Genomic DNA, 21,819 nt, shown 5'->3' with positions numbered 1-21,819 from the left:
GCCCAGCGGTCCATGTCGGTGCTGCTGCCCCTACCCACGGGCACGGCCTCAGGGCTCCCTCTTTCCCTCCTGAGGACATGCGCAGGCAGCAGGTAGCTTAACTGTTGCATCTGTGCTCCATGCTAGAGTTTACTTTATGCTTTAGTCTTCTAGTGTTTGTTAGGGCTTGCATGGGCGTGTCTCTCCTCCCTTGTGATGCAGCACATACACCCCCCTCTGTCTCACCAGCCTATGGCTGGATTGCAGGAAGTATTTAAAGGCGCTTCCTGCCCCAGGAAGATGCCTGATCAACTCATGGTCACTAGCTTGTCTAATTCCTAGTGTGAAGGTGTTTTTAGAGTTCTGCTTTTCTGTGTACCGGACCCTGATTTTGGATTTATCAGATTTTGCTTGTTTGCCTCCTGCCTCTAAACTTGGACTTCGGTTACGGACCTTTGCTTGATCGCTGCCTGCCCTGACTTTGGACTTCCTGACCACGTACTTCCCCTCGGTGCTTGCACTGGTATCTTTGACCCCATGGTCAGCTGCCACTGACTCAGGGACCGCTCTGAAGTGGCACCTGGCAACTACCCAAACGGCCCAAGGCTATCCTCACCATCAGAGGCTCTAGTGAAGACCAGGTAGTTTCTTAGTCACGCCCCTCCAAAGTATAGCCAGTCAGTGGCACATTGGGTCCACACTCGCTTGCATAACAAAGGTCCAGGATTCTCACAGAACTGGAAGACTTTAACAAGAATTAAAAGACTCTTGGCTGTTACAAAAAGGGATTACAAACCCTGATACTTGCCAAAGGGGTTAGTAACCATGCAAGTTGCCCAAACTTTTGCTTTGTTATTCTGAAAATGTAAAAGATGGGAAAAAAAAGTCTTCACAGTTATGTAAACAGAAGACAGAGGAGCGTTGCGAAGGGTCAAAATAGGCCACTTTAGAACTATTTTTCTAATAGAAATGTATAATTTCAGTAACTAAAGTATATTGCAAAAATGGTCAGTATTACTGCCCCTATACATTACACAAATAAAAATAGAAAGGCAGTTACACTTTAACCCCTTCAGGACCCTGCCATTTTTCACCTTAAGGACCAGGCCATATCTGACATGTGTCACTTTATGTGGTGATAACTTTAAAACGCTTTTACTTATCCAAGCCATTCTGAGATTGTTTTCTCGTCACATATTGTACTTCATGACAGTGGTAAATTTGAGTCAAAGAATTTCATTTTTATTTATAAAAAAAGATACCAAATTTACCCAAAATTTAGAAAAATTTTAAATTTCTCAGCTTTTAAAATAGATAGTGATACCTCCTAAAATAGTTATTACTTTACATTTCCCGTATTTTGAAAATGACATTTTATTTTTTTGGGACGTTAGAAGGCTTAGAAGTTTAGAAGCAATATTAACCTACAAAAAGGCAGCTCTGTCAACTAAGACAGCTATAGTGACCACTTGTACCACATCCAGAGTAAACTAAAAACCAAACAAGTGGAATGTTATATCAAAAATTGTCATTTATTATAAAATATAAAAATGGAGAGCAACAGGATGTAATACAGTACACGGAGAAGCACAGGGTAAGTCAAAACAAAAGAACCACCATGAGACTGCGCAAGGTAATGCACAGATGGGTACGATCAAAAGGTAACGCTAAAGCAAAGGCTCTGGGAAACCAATGGAGTATCACATATAATAGTCTCCTCAATAGGGATGTGGTGCACAAAGCGCCACAGACTAAATGTAAGAAACCCAAAATAGTAGCTAGCAACATGGAATAATATAGGCGTCACATTCAGCCAGATAAGATAATACAATGGTGAGAACTCACTTGGCTAGGATCAAAAATAATGGACCTGGTATACGCCTAAGTGCAAGGGACCCAGCGTGGACACATGCAGGGGTACCCCACACACAGTGTAGAACCGTGCTAGTTACAGACCGTACCTGAAGACATGGTGGCAAGATGAATGACAGGCCCTGGGCGCGAGACCTCGACAACGCGTTTCACCTCCTGACGAAGCCGTTGAGGTGAAACGCGCGTCGAGGTCTCGCGCCCAGGGCCTGTCATTCATCTTGCCACCATGTCTTCAGGTACGGTCTGTAACTAGCACGGTTCTACACTGTGTGTGGGGTACCCCTGCATGTGTCCACGCTGGGTCCCTTGCACTTAGGCGTATACCAGGTCCATTATTTTTGATCCTAGCCAAGTGAGTTCTCACCATTGTATTATCTTATCTGGCTGAATGTGACGCCTATATTATTCCATGTTGCTAGCTACTATTTTGGGTTTCTTACATTTAGTCTGTGGCGCTTTGTGCACCACATCCCTATTGAGGAGACTATTATATGTGATACTCCATTGGTTTCCCAGAGCCTTTGCTTTAGCGTTACCTTTTGATCGTACCCATCTGTGCATTACCTTGCGCAGTCTCATGGTGGTTCTTTTGTTTTGACTTACCCTGTGCTTCTCCGTGTACTGTATTACATCCTGTTGTTCTCCATTTTTATATTTTATAATAAATGACAATTTTTGATATAACATTCCACTTGTTTGGTTTTAAGTTTAGAAGCAAATCTTAAAATTTTAAATAAATTTTTCCAAAACACAATTTTTAAGGACCAGTTCAGGTCTGAAGTCACTTTGTGGGGCTTACATAATAGAAACCACACATAAATGGCCCCATTTTAGAAACTACACCCCTCAAGGTATTCAAAACAGATTTTACAAACTTTGTTAACCCTTTAGGTGTTCCACAAGAATTAAAGGAAAATAGAGATGAATTTCATTTTTTTGGCAGATTTTCCATTTTAATACATTTTTTCAGTAACAAAGCAAGGATTAACAGTAGGGGTGCACCGAAATGAAAATTCTGGTCCGAAACCGAAACCGAAAATTCAGGATGCCCTTGACCGAAAACCGAAACCGAAACCGAAACTGCCTTTTTGCCCAAATACTTTTAAAATACTTTTTTTTTAATGATTTTATTAATAATTCTTTTTCATGAATGAAATTCATCTGTGGGTGGCGCTGTTATGGAGAGGGGGATCTGTGGGTGGCGCTGTTATGGAGAGGGGGATCTGTGGGTGGCGCTGTTATGGAGAGGGGGATCTGTGGGTGGCGCTGTTATGGAGAGGGGGATCTGTGGGTGGCGCTGTTATGGAGAGGGGGATCTGTGGGTGGCGCTGTTATGGAGAGGGGGATCTGTGGGTGGCGCTGTTATGGAGAGGGGGATCTGTGGGTGGCGCTATGGAAAGGGGGATCTGTGGGTGGCGCTATGGAGAGGGGGATCTGTGGGTGGCGCTATGGAGAGGGGGATCTGTGGGTGGCGCTGTTATGGAGAGGGGGATCTGTGGGTGGCGCTGTTATGGAGAGGGGGATCTGTGGGTGGCGCTGTTATGGAGAGGGGGATCTGTGGGTGGCGCTGTTATGGAGAGGGGGATCTGTGGGTGGCGCTGTTATGGAGAGGGGGATCTGTGGGTGGCACTGTTATGGAGAGGGGGATTTGTGGGTGGCGCTGTTATGGAGAGGGGGATCTGTGGGTGGCGCTGTTATGGAAAGGGGGATCTGTGGGTGGCGCTGTTATGGAGAGGGGGATCTGTGCACTGTTATGGAGAGGGGGATCTGTGGGTGGCGCTGTTATGGAGAGGGGGATCTGTGGGTGGCTCTGTTATGGAGGGGGGGATATGTGCACTGTTATGGGCATAACAGTGCACAGATCCCTTTCCCCATAACAGTGCACAGATCCCTTTCCCCATAACAGTGCACAGATCCCTTTCCCCATAACAGTGCACAGATCCCTTTCCCCATAACAGTGCACAGATCCCCCCTCCCCATAGCAGTGCACAGATCCCCCCTCCCCATAGCAGTGCCATAGACCGATCCCCCTACCCATAACAGCCCCGGCCCTGCTGCTCACAGCAGACTAATCACTCACTACATCTTAATTTTACCTTACAATCGTGAGGCTCCAGTAACAACTCTGCAGGCAGAGCGGAGGGCGGCGTAACGTCACTTACTCACGTGACGCACCTGCTCCGCCCACTTTATGAATGAAGGAGGCGGAGCAGGCGCGTCACGTGAGTAAGTGACGTTACGCCGCCCTCCGCTCTGCCTGCAGAGTTGTTAGTTACTGGAGCCTCACGATTGTAAGGTAAAATTAAGATGCAGTGACAAAGTAAACCGCCCGCCCGGCGCCCGCCCGCAGATGGTGGGTGACAAATCCCACACCCCATATTTTCGGCCGATATGTAACAATATCGGCCGAAGTGGATTAGGTGCATTTTCGGCCGATATTTTCGGCTGCCGAAATTTCGGTGCACCCCTAATTAACAGCCAAACAAAACTCAATATTTAATACCCTGATTCTGTAGTTTACAGAAACACCCCATTTGTGGTCATAAACTGCTGTACAGGCGCAGAAGGAAAGGAACACCATATGGTTTTTGGAGGGCAGATTTCACTGGGATAATTTTAAGTTGCCATGTCACATTTGAAGACTCCCTGATGCACCTCTAGAGTAGAAACTCCAAAAAAGTGACCCCATTTTGGAAACTATGGGATAAGGTGGTAGTTTTGTTGCTACTATTTTAGGGTATATATGATTTTTGGTTGCTCTATATTATACTTTTTGTGAGGTAAGGTAACAAAAAAATAGCTGTTTTGGCACAGTTTTTATTTTTAGTTTTTTTACAATGTTCATCTGACAGGTTAGACCATGTGCTATTTTTATAGAGCAGTCTGTTACGGACACGACAATAACAAATATGGCAACTTTTTTTGTCGTTTGTTTCAGTTTTACATAATAAAGCATTTTTGAATTTTTTTTTTCTTTAGTGTCTCCATTTCTCTGTGTCTCTATTTTTTGGGCGACTGTCTTATGTAGGGGCTCATATTTTTTTCGGTATGAGATGACGGTTTGATTGGTACTATTTTAGGGTGCATATGACTTTTTGATCGCTTAGTATTACACTTTTTGTGATAAAAGGTGACAACAAATGGCTTTTTTGACAGTTTTCATTACATTTTTTACGGTGTTATACAGCAGGTTGTTACGGACGCGGCAAAACCTAATATGTCTACTTTTTCATTTATTTTTTACACAAAAAATGCATTTTTGAAACAAAAAGAAATCATGTTTTAGTGTCTCTATATTCTGAGAGCCATAGCTTTTTTATTTTTGGGGTGATTGCCTTAGTAGGGTGTCAATTTTTGTGGGATGAGAGATGACGGTTTGATTGGTACTATTGGTACTATTTTGGGGTGCATATCACTTTTTGTGATGTAAAGTGACCAAAAAAATTGCTTTTTTGACAGCCTTTTTTTTTTTTTTTTTACGGTGTTCACCTGAGGGGTTAGGTCATGTAATATTTTAATAGACCTGGTTGTTATGGACACGGCGATATCTAATATATCAACTTTTTTTTAAAAAAATTCACTTTTAACACAATAAATGCATTTTTGAAACCAAAAAAAAAAATCATTTTTTAGTGTCTCCATATTCTGAGAGCCATAGTTTTTTAATTTTTTGCCCGATTGTTTTATGTAGGGGCTCATTTTTTGCAGGATGAGTTGACGGTTTGATCAGTACTATTTTGGGGGGCATACGCTTTTTGATCGTTTGGTGTTGCACTTTTTGTGATGTAAGGTGACAAAAAAATGGTTGTTTTAGTACAGTTTTTATTTTATTTTTTCTACTGCGTTGAGGTGAGGGGGTGGATCATGTGATATATTTGTAGAGCCGGTCTTAATGGACGCAGCTAAACCCAATATGTCTGGGAAATTTTATACATTTTTTTTACTTGAAACTTTTTATTTTTTATGAAAAACACTTTTTTTTACTTTTACTTTTTATTTTTGTCCCACTATGGGACCTCAACTTCTGGGGTCTGATCCCCTCTGCAATGCATTACAATACAACTTGTATTGTAATGCATTGGCAGTCAGCGTTTATGCTGACAGCCTGCCTGTGAGACCCAGCCTAAGGGCTGGATCTCACAGGCTTCCGTAGGAGGCAATAATATATATATATATCGTGGCTATGGAAGGCATCGGGCTTGCCTTCTCTGCCATCGGGTCCCTGCCACTGTAGGGTGGGTACCCGATGGAGATGCGGAGGGCACCCGCACCCTCCGCAAACCCTCTGCATGCCACGGTCAGCTGACCGTGCCACAGGTTCGCCATCACTGGTGTAGGAAATGCCATAAAAACAAAACCTATAAAACTGTTGAGGAATTGCATTTTTTTTCCAATTTCACCCCATTTAGAATTTTTTCCAGCTCCCCACTACATCATATGCAATATCAAATGGTGGAATTAGAAGGTGGAACTTGTCCAGCAAAACACAAGCCCTTATATTATATATTCATTATCTAAATGGAAAAATAAAAAAGTTAAAGGCCCCAGAAAGGCAGGGAGTGAAAAACGAAAACACTAAAATGGAAAAACCTCTGGGACTGAAAGGGTTAAAGATCTAGTAGCTATTGAATGGCACCCAAAAAACTTAGATTCCACAGGATATCACTTGCAGTGTGAATATCAACTTAAAGAAAGTTTTTATATATTGATATTCCAATATATTCCATGTATCAGGTGTTGACCTAAATCATCTCAATTTGCATTATATATTATTACTGTAACAGCTACCAACAGATTGGACAACAACAGTAATAGGATGTATATTATTGGCAGCGTGTTGTGCTATCCCTAGAAATTAGAAATCTCTGTCCCCTCCCTCAATTAAAGAAGTACGTAGAATAATTTCTCATAATTATAAAACGGAAAAGCTATTTGCTCTTCATACTAACAGATTCTCCAAATTAAAATCAGCCTGGCTACTATAGGAAATTAATACTAGAAGTAATTATTCCCCTTTGTATCAATACAATATATTCCTGCTGCTATTTACCAGGTCTCTCTCTCACCTTATTACTAGAATTAAACATGAGGATTGTACTAATATTTGGGACATTCAATGACTTTACTCCACAATTGTGGCAAAAAGAAGTCGCACATTATGGAGCACGGCATGTGAGTTTCTCAGCACTTTTTATGAAGTACTGAGAAAAGGGGCGTCGCTTCGCGCCGTCGCATTTACTATAACGTTCACCAAAAATAGGTGGAGGTTATAGCTGAAGTCTACGTCAGCCTGTAGCCGGCGTAGACTTCAGTTCCTGGCACACAGCAGGGCAGAGATGTGCCTGATTTGTAAAGAGGCTTCTGCCTCGTCAGACGCATCTCATGCCAGTGCAGGGAGATCAGCCAGTCTTCATATATCTCCCCCATTGTTTACATTATGGACCACGTGTTGTTCCGGAACAGTTATTTGTTTTTTGCTTTATGTTCTTTTTTCTTTCTTCAGTACGGTATTACTGTATTCCATTATTTTGCTTGATGGTATTGCATGACTTCCAATACTCAATTGTTTTCAGTCCCCTTATGGGGATAAAAATGCATATTTAGGTATGATTTTCACGTAAATTCCAAAAATGTTCAATAAAAACTTTTTGTCAAAACATGATTTGTTTTTAACCATAACATTCCTTACCAAGGTTTTTGCAGAGAGTGCAGAGTACTTAACATATATTTCCCTCCACACGGCAGAATAGCTGGCGTGTTATCCTATTAAGTCCGCTTCCTTTAACTTCCTGTGGAACTATTTCTTTGCAGTTCTGTAAAAGTCCAGATAAGCTGCACATAGCATAAGCCGGGCCTGGGAACTGTTTAAATAAACACTTTCTTGGGAAATAGTAATTCATAGAAACATAGAATGTGTCGGCAGATAAGAACCATTTGGCCCATCTAGTCTGCCCAATATACTGAATACTATGGATAGCCCCCGGCCCTATCTTATATGAAGGATGGCCTTATGCCTATCCCATGCATGCTTAAACCCCTTCACTGTATTTGCAGCTACCACTTCTGCAGGAAGGCTATTCCATGCATCCACTACTCTCTCAGTAAAGTAATACTTCCTTATATTACTTTTAAACCTTTGCCCCTCTAATTTAAAACTGTGTCCTCTTGTGGTAGTCTTTCTTCTTTTAAATATGCTCTCTTCCTTTACCGAGTTGATTCCCTTTATGTATTTAAAAGTTTCTATCATATCCCCTCTGTCTCTTCTTTCTTCCAAGCTATACATATTAAGGTCCTTTAACCTTTCCTGGTAAGTTTTATCCTGCAATCCATGTACTAGTTTAGTAGCTCTTCTCTGAACTCTCTCTAGAGTATCTATATCCTTCTGGAGATATGGCCTCCAGTACTGCGCACAATACTCCAAGTGAGGTCTCACCAGTGTTCTGTACAGCGGCATAAGCACTTCACTCTTTCTACTGCTTATACCTCTCCCTATACATCCAAGCATTCTGCTGGCATTTCGTGCTGCTCTATTACATTGTCTTCCCACCTTTAAGTCTTCTGAAATAATTACTCCTAAATCCCTTTCCTCAGATACTGAGGTCAGGACTGTGTCAAATATTCTATATTCAACTACTCAAAGCGGATATGTATTTTAAAAGTCTCTATATGCACATTTTAAGTGTTTCAAGTTAAATAAAATAATTTGGGTATGCATATGTAGTTGAAGTCATATTTTTGAAGATAATCTCCTGTCGCTTTCTTTTCCCCCTTTTTCGAATAAAGAACAGAACACATAATTCCTTCTTCCTATCCACATGAGTATCTGATTGTTGGGTCCGACCGCTGGGGCCCTTGCCGATTTATGAAAATGGGGACCTGTGTTCTCCCATTTAAATTGTGCGGCAGACACTCATACGAACTATCGCTCCATTCAACTCTACGGGGCAGCTTAAGATGAAGCACTTGTACTTGGCTATCTCCGGCAGTTTTATAGAGTTAACAAGAGCAGCAGAAATGTATGTGTGTCTGCAGCTCCATTCAAAAAAGGGAGTGTGTCCCCCAATCCGATAACCAATGGGGACCCCAGCAGTCGGAACCCTACCATAGGAATATGTCATCATTTTATAAGATAGGAAAAAAATGAAAGGAGATTTCTGGTTTTAATGATCACATTTATTTATTTAGAGAATAGGATGTTGAACAATTTTCTAATAGACATCTATTAAAAATTTTGATCAAACATCTTTATTATATTCATGTAGTTGCCTCTCCCTGAAGAAAAAAATGGTACGGCCAGTTTTAGTCCTGTAGAACTGCATCCGTGAGAGAGCTGGAAAGAACTAAACATGGTGTCCGTCATGTGCGCCATCATGTGACCCTGATACGTATTATGTGACCAGGCTTTCAATTAACTGCCCAAGAATCTAACAGGTGAAGAGTGGTGCATTAGGGAGCAGAACATACACAGTATTACTACCTGCAGCATCATATCTGTCAGTGTCTATTTAAAAACAAATCTGTGTGTTGTTTGTTTTTTTACATTAAACTTTATTAACAACATGGCAACATCACCTACAGACAGGCAGCCATTTTATAACATCATCTACAGACAGGCAGCCATGTAAATACACACAGTGATGTAGCTACAGTAATAACCACACACAATCATTATTCCAACACTAGTCCTATTTAATTACCACATGAATGTGTCATACATGCTGATCCAGCACATGCATGTCATGTAACACTGCTTACTGACTATCAGGGGTTATATCAAGTGTAGGGTGTCACATGACACTTTAAATCTCTAACAAGCCCCATAGCATGATCAGTGGGGGTCCTAGCTGTCAGACCCCCACCGATCAGACACATCATGTAACCTGTGGATAAGGCTTAAGTTGTTGTAATGGGACAACCCTTTGAAATAGGCACAAACTCTACAGGCGCTACTAGGACTGGGATTTCGCTGGCCAATGACATCTCCCTGCATCAAATGTATAGGCACAACTAGGGCTGGCAACACTGTATGAGGACTAATTTGGGTCTAGCACATTTTGGTATACATTATTGGTATACATTATTTTTGTTCTTTCAAGATTTCATGTGCCGCACCACAGTTTACAACAATTATGACAGTGTATCCGTGTGGGACCTTTAGTACTAAGGGGGTCATTTACTATTCTGAAATACGCCTAAATTAGGCGTATTTCAGGCGCAGATGGAGGCGCAACGGTTAGTTGTGTGGCTAACTGTGACTTCACCCCAGGTCTAATATTATGGGTGCAGCGTGGGCAGGGACAGGCATAGAAAATAGTTTAAATGTAAGACAGCGCCTCTTCATAACTTCGGCGGAACCAACGCCAGCTATTGGCCTTTATTAAGACCGGCGTCTAAAATGCCAGTCTTAATAAATGTGCCCCTAAGTATCCTAATTATATTTGTTCATTAACAGATTACATGACTTAGTGTGCCTAGCTCTTTATATTATAATAAAATGCAGCTGGACCTCCTGCGCAATAACTGGGAATATTACACATTTATTAGGTAACTAAGACATACAGTTGTAATCGCCCATCTAGAATTGCCTCCATACACATATATCCCTTTAGCAATTTCAAGGTAAATGTTGATGGGGACACTGAATCAAGTGAAAGGGCAAATGTTATTCCATAGTCAGCATAAATATGTCCTTCTATAACATATTAAAGCAGAATCATATGGTTAATGAAGAACAGAAGAAAGATCGCATGTCACTTTGCCTGCGTGATACAAATTACTACGTCTAGTTCTGAGTGCGCTGGTAATTTGGTGCTGGAAAGATTTGCACCAGGAGTTTTCGCATGATTGAAATGCCAATCTTTACAACAAAGGAAACACAAGGACACATAAAAGACATTGCTCAAATAAGAAACTGTCGCTGCCTCTTGATTATACACTTACTGCTTCTTTGTAATTTCCTCCATGGATGTAAGATCTTACTCTCCTCACAATGTCAAGCTGCTTAGACTCTGAAAGAGAGCTGTAAACACAAACAGATGTAAGAAGGTGCAAGCGCTGATAAAACATGGCTGAGCAGCTTATATATATTCCACGCAGGTAAGTGGAATCATCTCAAACAGTACAACAGAAACTTATCAATCTGATAGTTGGGTTATCGCAGAGTGTCTCACAGATCAACACTGGGTGGCAGGCATTTTTTCAATGTCAAGCTATGTAGAGCTTAGTGTTTCAAAGCATTTATGCACAGACATTGGGAAAAGTAAATAAATCAATCATGCTGAGGTATTAAGAGCATTATTCAAAGTACTGTATGAGCTGTGATGGAATCTACCAAAATAAAAAAACTGCTCATGGTCTAAATATGACCACGCTTAGAAAGGAACATAAATATCATGACTTATACAAGCAGAACAGACATCCTTCTAATAATCTTCTTACAACTAGGCCTGTAACTAAGACAAGGAGGCATCCTCTAGGTCTACAGGAAAGAAGGTTCTAGCAGACAGATATTCTTACTAGACAAGTAGGGAGTATGGAACTCTTTGCCTCAAGATGTTGCGATAGTTGATTCAATAATCAAAAGCGGCTTTGACGCACAAGTTAAAGCGGTTGTCCTGGACATAAATATTGCTTACTTATCCTCAAGATTGGCCAGCAATATCATATCGGTAGAGGTCTGACTCCCAAATGCTAAAGGTCTGTGACTTCATGTCCATCGCCTTTGTGCAGTTTAGTCCCATACTATGAAGAGGTTACACCCCCACTGATCATACATAGATGACCTGAGGTTAGTTCACCAATATTTAATTTGCCTTAAAGAGATTTAGTTCCTGGAGATGGGACGTTGCTCCAAATAATTTATTGTGACTGCCGTATTTGGAGTTAGGATGGAATTTTTCCCCTAATATGGGGTAATTGCCGACTACCTCAAATACGTTTTGGCCTTCCTCTGGATCAACAGAGGAACAGAGGGTTTGTAGTTTGGATTTGATGGACCTGTTTTTTTTTTTCAACCTGATCAACTATCTGAAATTTTACATTTACACATCAAATTATATCCAATGTGAATTCCCCTCTGGGAAAAAAATAACTCTTTGTACCTGCCTGGTTATCTGTCAAATTAATGAAAAAATATGATTAAAAATTTATTATATACAAAATACAGCACATTTATCCATCTATATAATTTCCATACATAACAAATACCTAGAATTACAAAGATTTATTGCAGTTACGAACACATTTATATATGTCTAAAAAAAAACATAAAAAATACATTTTCTACAAACATTAATTCAAAAGTGTGAGATTACATCTCTTAAATCTAATTTTCTCCTTCACCCTCCTCAGCCGTTCTGCTTAAAATCACAGTCAATCAAATTTGCATCTGAGCGTTAATGATTCTCTTTACGGTGTAGTTATAATCTCACACTTAAACGCATCTATTAAGTTTTTGCTAGTATGAATGTTTTGAGTAATTACACAAGCTGGCAGTCTTTACATTTAACAGGACAAATAAGCAATCCTCAATGAAACTGATACTGGAGGACACTGAATCGACAGCCTAACCATGGAATGAAATCATAGTACCATGTGACTAACATTCAAAGTCCCTACTATAAAGGAATCATTGCTTGGATGGAAGCCTTCATTTGTTTGATAGTTGTCTAACATTGACAGCTATCAAGAATTTTCATCTAAAGGTTGGATTACACAGCCCAATGTGTCAGACGATTGTCGAGAGGTAACTGTTCCCTCCCGGCAACCGCCTGCTCGCTAGTGGAGGAGACCGCTATTACATGCAGTGATCTTCTCGGCAAAATGGCGATCACTATGCCAACGCTCTTCTCCATGCTGTGAATATACACGATCTGCCGCCTGCAAACGATATTTTTTTTTTTAACATGACAAAGATTTGAATTGCCTGATGAACGAGTGTTTTGCTCGTTCATTGGCAATCATCGGCAGTATTACACCGCCAGATTATTTCTAACGAGCGCTCATACGAACACTAGTTAGCGATTATCCGCCGAAAAATCAGCAGGTGTAATACAGGCTCAATATTATGTTACTAGTGAATTTATTTCTTGATATTATTATGCAAGCTCCATGTTAAGTAAGCAATAATACTAAAGCTGACCGTACACCTCAGGTAGGTGTTCACAGCTACCCCTCCATACATACATGTGCATGTTCGGCTACAGAAAGGGTTAATTACTCTTACCGGTAATTGGATTTTCCATTAGCCTCCCCATCGGCACTGACAGGAGGGTATCCCCGCCCCCTGGACAGGAAACAACACTGGAGCTCAGCCGCAGTATCGCTGACTGCCTGCGGCTCCTGAGGCAACAGCGCTCTGATTACATCACTGGGCTCGGCGCATGCCCAGTGACACTATTGAGGCTGTTGCCCTCAGGAGCCGGAGTATCGTACAGGCGCAGGCAGTCAGCGATACTGCGACTGTGCGGGATTTCGGAAGGCCAAGAAAAGAGGACGCAAGGATGGTGGGGTAAATAAATTACATGACGTAGTGGAGGGGGCGGCGCTGTTCGGCAAGGATGTAGGAGTACATTTATTTCTGAGGAGGCGTGCTGGGCTTGGAAGAAAGGCGGTCTGGGTACTGCAGGGGGGCGTTACTGGGCACTAGAGGAGAGTAATAATGCCCCACTGGGCACCTTGAGGCTTAATTAGCATATCAGAAAAATCGCTTTTTCATCTAAATGAAAAGTTGAATAAAAGAAAGAAAACACATGCAGGAATGAAGGTACTTTATTGCACATTGCTATGTTAACAGTTTTATATGCTCAAAATAGGTGACAGATTCCCTTTAAGGATTATGCGGTCATCTAGAATTCTCAGATACGGAGCGCGACAAGAGAAGGCCTGGATCTCACCTACTCTTTTCGCAGTTGTTATTGCTAAAAGAAAGGCGGTCTTAAATGACAATAGCTTAATGGGAATAGTATTAACAGGTTTGAACGGAGAGTCCATTAAGACTGTAAGAACCAGATTCAAGTCCCATACTGGAATGGTAGAAAGTACTGTTGGAGAGATTCTTACAGAGCTTCTAAAAAATTGTTTTATTAAAGGGTGCTCCGCAAGTTTTACGTCCAAAAAAACTGTCCGGGCTGATATCTGAACTCTTAGGCCTCTTTCACACAGGCATCGGGTGTGAGGGCCGGATAAGATGCAGGTGTGTCGCAGGAAAAATGCGTGATTTTTCAGCGCAAGTGCAAAGCGTTTTAATGCGTTTTGCACGCGCGTGAGAAAAATCTGCATGTTTGGTACCCCGACCCGAACCCAGACTTCTTCACAGAACGTTCGGGTTTGGGTTAGGTGTGTAGATTTTATTATTTTCCCTTATAACATGGTTATAAGGGAAAATAATAGCATTCTTAATACAGAATGCTTAGTAAAATAGGGATGGAGAAGTTAAAAATATTTTTTTTAACTCACCTCATCTACTTGTTCCCGCAGCCTGGCTTCTCTTCTGTCTTCTTCTTTGATGACCAGGAGGAAAAGGACCTGTGGTGATGTCACTGTGCTCATCCCATGGTCCATCACATTTTTTTTTTAACCCCTCCATCCTTATTTTACTAAGCATTCTGTATTAAGAATGCTATTATTTTCCCTTATAACCATGTTATAATAATAAATAATAATGATCGGGTCCCCTTCCCGATCATCTTCTAGCAACCATGCATGAAAATCGTACCGCATCCGCACTTGCTTGCGATTTTCACGCAGCCCCATTCACTTCTATGGGGCCTGTGTTGCGTAAAAACCGCACAATATAGAGCATGCTGCGATTTTCACGCAACGCACAAGTGATGCGTGAAAATCACCGCTCATGTGCACACCCCCATAGAAATGAATGGGTCCGGATTCAGTGAGGGTGCAATGCGTTCACCTCACGCATTGCACCCGTGCAGAAATCTCGCCCGTGTGAAAGAGTCCTTAGGGTAGAGGGCTTTAGACCCTCGTCTAATCCTGACTGCAAGAAATCTAAAATGATGGGAACATTGGTGAGGAATTGAAGACAGTTCCTCCTCCTTGCGTAGGCAAGAAAGGCCTTCCAAGCCCTAAGATAAATCTTAGAGGTCACTGTCTTTCTTCCTTTTAGCATGGTTGAGATTACTGGATCAGAGAGCCCTTTATACTTCAGGTTTAGGCGTTCAATCTCCAAGCCGCCAATCTGAGCTGAGAGACCGTGGGGTGGTAGACTGGTCCCTGAAATAAAAGATTTGGAAGTGTCAGGAGAGTCAGTATTCCCCTCCTGATAGATCTAGAAGCAGGTAGAACCAGGCTCTCCTTGGCCAGTAAGCAGCGATCATGATCACCTGAGCTTGTTCTTCCGCCACCTTCATCAGCACTCTGGGTATTAAGCTGAACAGTAGACCCTTCGGCCACAGGCGAGACAGGGCATCTAGGATCTCTGGCTGATCCTGTGGTGATAGGGAGCAAAATCTTGACGCCTTCCTGTTGTATTTGTTTGCAAACAGGTCCAGGACTGGGACTCCCCATCTTGTCATAATCTGTTGAAATATTTTGGGATTCAGTAATCTGCCACTAGATTTTCGCTTCCTTTTAGATGGACTGCCGATAGGGAAGTCAGATGTCTCTCTGCCCACATAAAAATCCTTTTTGCGATCTCTGCCAGAACTTTGTTTCATGTGCCACCCTGTCTGTTTATGTGAGCGACCGTGGTTATATTGTCCGACAGGATCTTTACTTGATGTAGAGGCATCTTTGCATGGAGAGCTAGTAGAACCTCATATACTACCATAAGTTCCCTTTGGTTGGACGAGGCCGTTGTCATAGAGTCGTCCCAAAGACCTTGGACTATTAGGTCTGCTGCATGTCCTCCCCAGCCTCTGCTGCTGGCGTCTGTATTGACAACCAACAGATCTTCCTGCCGCCAGCAGATTCCTGTTTGTAAATTTCCTTTTATTCTCCTGCAGGCTAGGGACTGTAACACCTCTGATGGTAGGCTTACCTTTTTTTCCAATGAGGTTTGAGTACCGTCCCAGGATTTTAGAAGAAAGGACTGTAGTCTTCTTGTATGGCTTTGCGACCATCTGACTGCAGGTATAGAGGATGTTAGGAGACCTAACACAGTCATGATGTTTCTGATCGTGGAAGTTTTCAATTTGCTAAATTGAGCGATTTTCTTATCTATAATCCCTTGTTTTTCTTCTGGCAGAAAGGACATCTGAAGGCTTGAGTCCAGTAGAATACCCAGAAATACTTTCCACCAAGCAGGGATGAAATCTGACTTTCGTGGTTTATAATTCATCCTAGGGAAAGAAAGGTTTCTTTTACCTGACCGAGATGGAGTAGAAGATCGTTTTCTGTCCTGGCTGTGACTAGAAAATCGTCCAAATAGGGTATTATAAGGATTCCCTGTAGATGGAGAAAAGCCGTTATCTTGGATATTTTCTTGCAAAAGATTCTCGGAGCAGAAGACAACCCGAAGGGCAGGGCTTGGAACTGGAAATGATGGAGGCGGCTTCCTATGTACACCGCAATCCTTAAGTACTTTTGATGTTTCTTGAGGATTGGCACGTGGTAGTATGCATCCTGTAGATCCATCGTTACCATATAGCAATTGAGCGGAAGAAGGATTATGGTCGACCTGATGGTATCCATCTTGAATTTTTTGTACGTTAAGTACCTGTTTAGTCCCTTCAAATTTATTATGAGTCTGAACGACCCTCCTGGCTTCCTGATCTAAAAAACTGGGGAATAAAATTCCTTTTTTTGTTGATGCCCTGGAACCGGGATCAATACTTGTTTTCTGAGAAGAACAGATATCTCTGCCTCTAGAGACAGTTGCTTTTCTTTCTTGGGTATTGGACGGTTGATTAAATAGCGGTCTCCCGGATAGGAATTGAACCCCAGGCTGAAACCCTCTTGAATGGAGTTTAAAATCCAGGGACAACTGTTTATCTTCTTCCATTCTGGAACAAAATTTCTAAAACTTGCTCCAACAGAACCTCAGGCGTCATTGGGAGGACTTTGTCTGATTGTCTGGATTAAAGAGGAAGCCTTTTCCTCTTCCTCTTGTGGATTGCCATCTACTCGAGTAGTCCCTTCACTTCTGGTCTGTTCTCTGTTTGTTTCTCTGGTTCCAAAAGGACCGCCTCTGCTGAAAAAAACAACTTTCTGTATGGAATCCTTTTTTCCTATCAGAAGCTTTTGAGTATGTCATCAAGAACAGACCCAAAAAAGACGATATCCTTCACATGGTATGGAACACAGGCGATTTTTTGATGCCGTGTCCCTTGACCAGGAGTGAAGCTAGACGGTCCTTCTTGCTGCATTGGAAACTGCAGCTGATTTGGCAGACAACCTTACTAAATCAGCCGAGGCATCGGCTAGAAAGTTAGTTGCTTGTTTTAATGTCGGTATGGACGCAAGGATTTCCTCCTTGGCGGTTCCGGCCGCTAGATGATTTTCTAACTGATTTAGCCACACCGACAAGGACCTGGCCGTGCAAGTGGAAAGAATACTGGGTCTCAGCATCGCAGTATTGGTCTCCCATGCTCTCCTGAGCAAGCTTTCACATTTTTTAGCCATGGGATCACGTAGCAGGCCCATATCCTCAAATAGAAGGATGCAGGCTATTGGTGCGTCGACTCTGGGAGTTTTGTTCCATAGGGTCGCATCAGTCTGCAAACTGATATTTTCTTTTAAAGGAGGTTGTAATCGGTGTTCTCTTTTCTGGGTCTCTCCATTCTCTAGAAATTAGATCTCTTATACTATCGTGTACCGTGAAGACACGCTTTCTTCTCTCTCCCAGACCTTGAAACATCTGGTCCTGCACTGATTGGCTTTCCAAATATTTATTGTTGCCCTTATTGTTTTAAGAAGGCTCTGCGACTCTTCTGGTAGAAATAACTGTTTCCCAAACCCGTCCTCAGAGGAGTCAGAGCTGTCATCAAGCACTTCCCCTTCATAGATATCAGGTTCATATAATGGGGAACTGTGGGCTCTGTGAGAGGTGGGAGCCTGTGGGAACGAGGGAGGTAGCTTTGACTCCACCGCCGCATTAACTTCATCTCTAATCATACTCCGTATGGATTCCAAAAAAGAGAGAGATTCTTCCGATACCACTTTGTCTGTACATTTCACACACCAAGACTTTTTGGACTTGGAGACAAAAGACTTTCTGCATATAGCACACTTCTTTCGTCCCGAATCTCCCTGCGTCTGGGTAGTGGAGGTTTTTCTGCCCTAAAAATCAATATTGAAATATGGGGCTAGAATACATATACGTTCTTTAACCTCCACCACCAACACCTATTCAGTGATATAGAAATAAGATGAAGACAAGCAGGAGAGGAGGCTTAACAGGCTGAGGGCGCTTCCGGGATCCACAGGCTTGCGGGCCGCATCATCCTGGGGAGCCGACATCATGCAAGAGGAGAGACAGAGCCACAGAATGCAGCCGGGCACAAACCCCTTTTAAATAACCCGCCATGAAGCACTTCCCCGCTGCGGCCGTATACGCGTGACGTCATGACATACAACGTTTCATCGCGTCATGACGCAATCCGCTCCGGGACCTCCCCCTGCCCTCAGAGATGGCACCGCCTGCTTAGACGCTTACCGCGTCGGATCCAAAACCCTGAACAGGGTAAGAAGCCTGGGGCGAAGTAGCGCATATAAACCGAAGGGAGGTGGAGTGGATATATAGGATGGATTCCCTGCAGCCTGGCGGGTTAAATGTGGACTTTGATCTGAAACCCTGTTTAATTGAATAGAAAGGGAGGAGGTGACGGTGTATGAACTGTGCGGTTATTAGTATGCATTTGAGTAAACTGAAAAACTTTCTTCGGTTTAGATAGGATAGTGGGAGAACTGTGTCTCTATATGTGGTGATTGGTACTGTATAAAATAAATGGAAGAACTCTAGATGTCTATTACGGATTGAGATACATAAAGGGGATGTGAAGTTTGATGGTTTTATGTGAGACATTTATATATTTTATATTTTCTTACATATTGTATATTTTAGTATGTATGAAGGAATCTTTCAGCAAATAATATGTAAAAATATGTGGGAAGAGTTTTTGGAATGAAATTCGATGCAAGGAGGGAGGGCTGTGCCGCCCGTTTTTTTCTGTATAAGAAGATGCCCAAGGAAGGGTGGAGCATTTTCCCCTGACGAAGCTCTTTTGGTGAAACTCGGGTTGGGGCGGTGTTGCAGACATTTGTATTCGATGCCTGTTATTTTATTCCCCTTGTGAGTATAATAAAAGTAATAATTCTTACGCAAGCTGGCAGAACTTAACTATGTGCCCCGAAACCTTTTAATCTGCAGAAGGAATATCCGTGGTGGAGATCATCTTTTTTTGCTGGAATTCTGTGTTGGGGCTGCACGAAAAGAGCGGTTACCGACCCTTTCTACACTTAGAGGCTGGAGTCCGTGGAAGGCAGCGCGGTCACCTTTTTAAATGGAATGTGAATCTTTGTGAAATTAACCCACTTCACACGGTTGATCAGTGACGCCCAAAAAAAAAATCAACATACACAGTGGTGAATTTTACGCAAATTGTATTTCAGTTTGTATTTATTTAATTTTTCATAGTTATTTTAATATAATTCAGCATGTAAAACTAGTGACTTTTGTAATTTACTATTACAAAAATACTCCAGTTTTGAGATACCGTATCTTTATTTCATCACAATGGTGCTGTTGTTTAATCTGTATAGTAAGGTGCGCATCCACCTACTGAGCTGAATGAGAAGGTCCCACATGCTCAGTTTCATACTTTAAATTACCACTAGCCCGATCTTATAGAAGCTGTGACAGTTATAGGGAGAGAAATACAGCAGAAAGAAAACACCCGCTGAGCCGTGGCAATTACAAGAAGAGAACTGTAAAGGAAATGTAACGACAGGTAGGGAACAGTGCAGCCCTGAACTCCACCCACACCACTGTCCCAACCTACTTGCACAATCTGCCTAAATGACGGCCCACAACTTGGCAACAGTTCCTGAATTGACTAACTGCAGGGGCCTGAACCTAATCGAGTGCAAAGAGTAGTAGACAGAGAGAAGTCACAATCAGACAGGCAAAAACATTGGATCAGAATTCAAAAGATAGTCAAATACACAGTAGAGTAAAACCAGGAGATAACGACAGAGACAAAGTCAGCAGTAAAGGCGAGGTCACAAACTAGCAAAGACTAATACCAAACAGTGCCCAATATCATGCAAGGTCAAATAACAAGTCAAATACCAGGAGGTCATGTCAGAGGCAAAATCAAGAATGCAGTGGCAAAGTCAGAGAAAAAGGCAAAAGGCCAGCAATCCATGGTAACAAACACAAAACTAGGTACTGAGGCAGGAATACCAATCACAGGCAACTGTGGCCAGCCGCGCCTGTTTAAATAGCCATCCTCAGTAAGCATGGGATGCCTGTGACGAGCCTGATTGGTTCGACGTCCCTGCTCCCGGATAAGCCAAATAGCTCCACAGAGTGAGGTCAGCATGAAGTACGTGACAGGAAATGCCCCTCTGAGCTGAGACAGTCACAAGGACAGCTGCAGCAGAAAGGACATGTCCCCTGAGCTGTAACAGTTAGGGCGCATTTACAAGAATGTGTGACAGCCGTGCCTGGTTTGTGGACTGCAAACTGTGGATCCACAAAACACGGGCACATGACTTGTGCACCCCGCATCGAGGTGTGGACCTGGAAGCAGTTTACGATCCGCAAAACGGGCACAGCCGTCAAACTATGCGCCCTTACAGGGCGAGAACTGCAGCAGAAAGGAGCTGTGACAGTTATAGGGAGAGAGCTACAACATAAAGGGAACACCCCCTTGAGCTAAGACAATTACAGGGAGAGAACTGCAGCAGAAAGAACAAACCTACAAATGTAGAGGAACAATAGGAATAATGAATGGACAGATCTCTGGATCCATGTGAGGAGCAGGGCTGGTTCTAGGTTTTTTAGAAAGAGATAATCATGCAGGGGTAGATCCTACAGGGAAACTTCCTGGTGGGTCAATGTCCAGGGGACAGTCCGTGCCTTCCTCAGGTTGCCAGGTATGTAATGTTCTGACGCTTTCTGGTGCCCTCCTGAATTCACCTGTTTTACAGGCACTGAGGATAGTGATACAGTTAAATACTGCGATGGGCACAGGAGCCATGGTTCCCTGCCATGCTATTCACCCTCATAGAAAACACACCACTAGGCTGGAAGCCGATGAGGCACAGAAACGCAGGCAGATCAGGTGCTATGGCTGTCCCTGCCTACTTGTGTTGCCCCAACTTTTTGTCAACTTGGATCTGCCTACAACTTGGGGCCACTTTGAGTTTTTTTCCAGGCCCACTCTAAGTCGCAGATCAGCCCCTATTCTCATGTACTATATGATTGTACAATTTCACTTTTTACGGCTCAATAACTTGTATTGACCAATTTTATGTGTGAATGTAACTAGCCTGTGTTGTGGCCCAAAACAGTATTTTGAACTTGGCATGGCATTTTGGTTAATCATAAAACAAGATGAAATAAAAGACCGGAAATTAAATAAGATAAGATTAACTAAAATCAGCGGCCAATTTCTTTTTTTTAAGCATCTAAACCAACAAACAAACCCTAAGAAAAGTAAGGAAAAACGTTTTCAATCTGTTTTTCCTTTATCATAACAATCTACACTGCATCATTGAAGCCCAATGTTACAAGCATCTGAATGAGTTGGTGATGAAGTGGAGATAGTGCAGCTATCTCCAGAGGTTCTCTGCCTCAGCAGCTTGCGCTTCCTATCTGTCACCAGTAAGGAGAATAGGCAATCAGTATCTTGGCAGTTCTGTTGAAGCAGCACTTTTTACACCAAAACAAAGAAAATAGCTAAAATCTGCAAACAAAACAAATGTCTCCATGTCCTGCACAGCTCTTCTGATACAGATAGGTCCCTGGACACCCTGCTTAGGCTAATGACAAAGAGGGGTAATGAT

At 42.4% G+C, this 21,819-nt stretch overlaps 1 protein-coding gene across 2 annotated transcripts in view; it reads right to left on the bottom strand.

Annotated features, from left to right (window-relative positions):
* Nucleotides 1-21,819, bottom strand: part of PIGN (phosphatidylinositol glycan anchor biosynthesis class N) — a 356,746-nt gene that overhangs the window by 200,066 nt on the left and 134,861 nt on the right. For both annotated transcript variants that reach the window (XM_040432195.1, XM_040432196.1), the window contains exon 13: nt 10,792-10,870. In XM_040432195.1, the coding sequence (XP_040288129.1) occupies nt 10,792-10,870 (79 nt within the window). The remainder of the gene's footprint in view (nt 1-10,791; nt 10,871-21,819) is intronic.

This window comes from Bufo bufo, chromosome 5 (genome assembly GCF_905171765.1).
Source record: "Bufo bufo chromosome 5, aBufBuf1.1, whole genome shotgun sequence".
NCBI lineage: Eukaryota > Metazoa > Chordata > Amphibia > Anura > Bufonidae > Bufo > Bufo bufo.
Note: the sequence above shows the minus strand (reverse complement) of the source record. Positions and strands in the feature narration are given on the sequence as shown.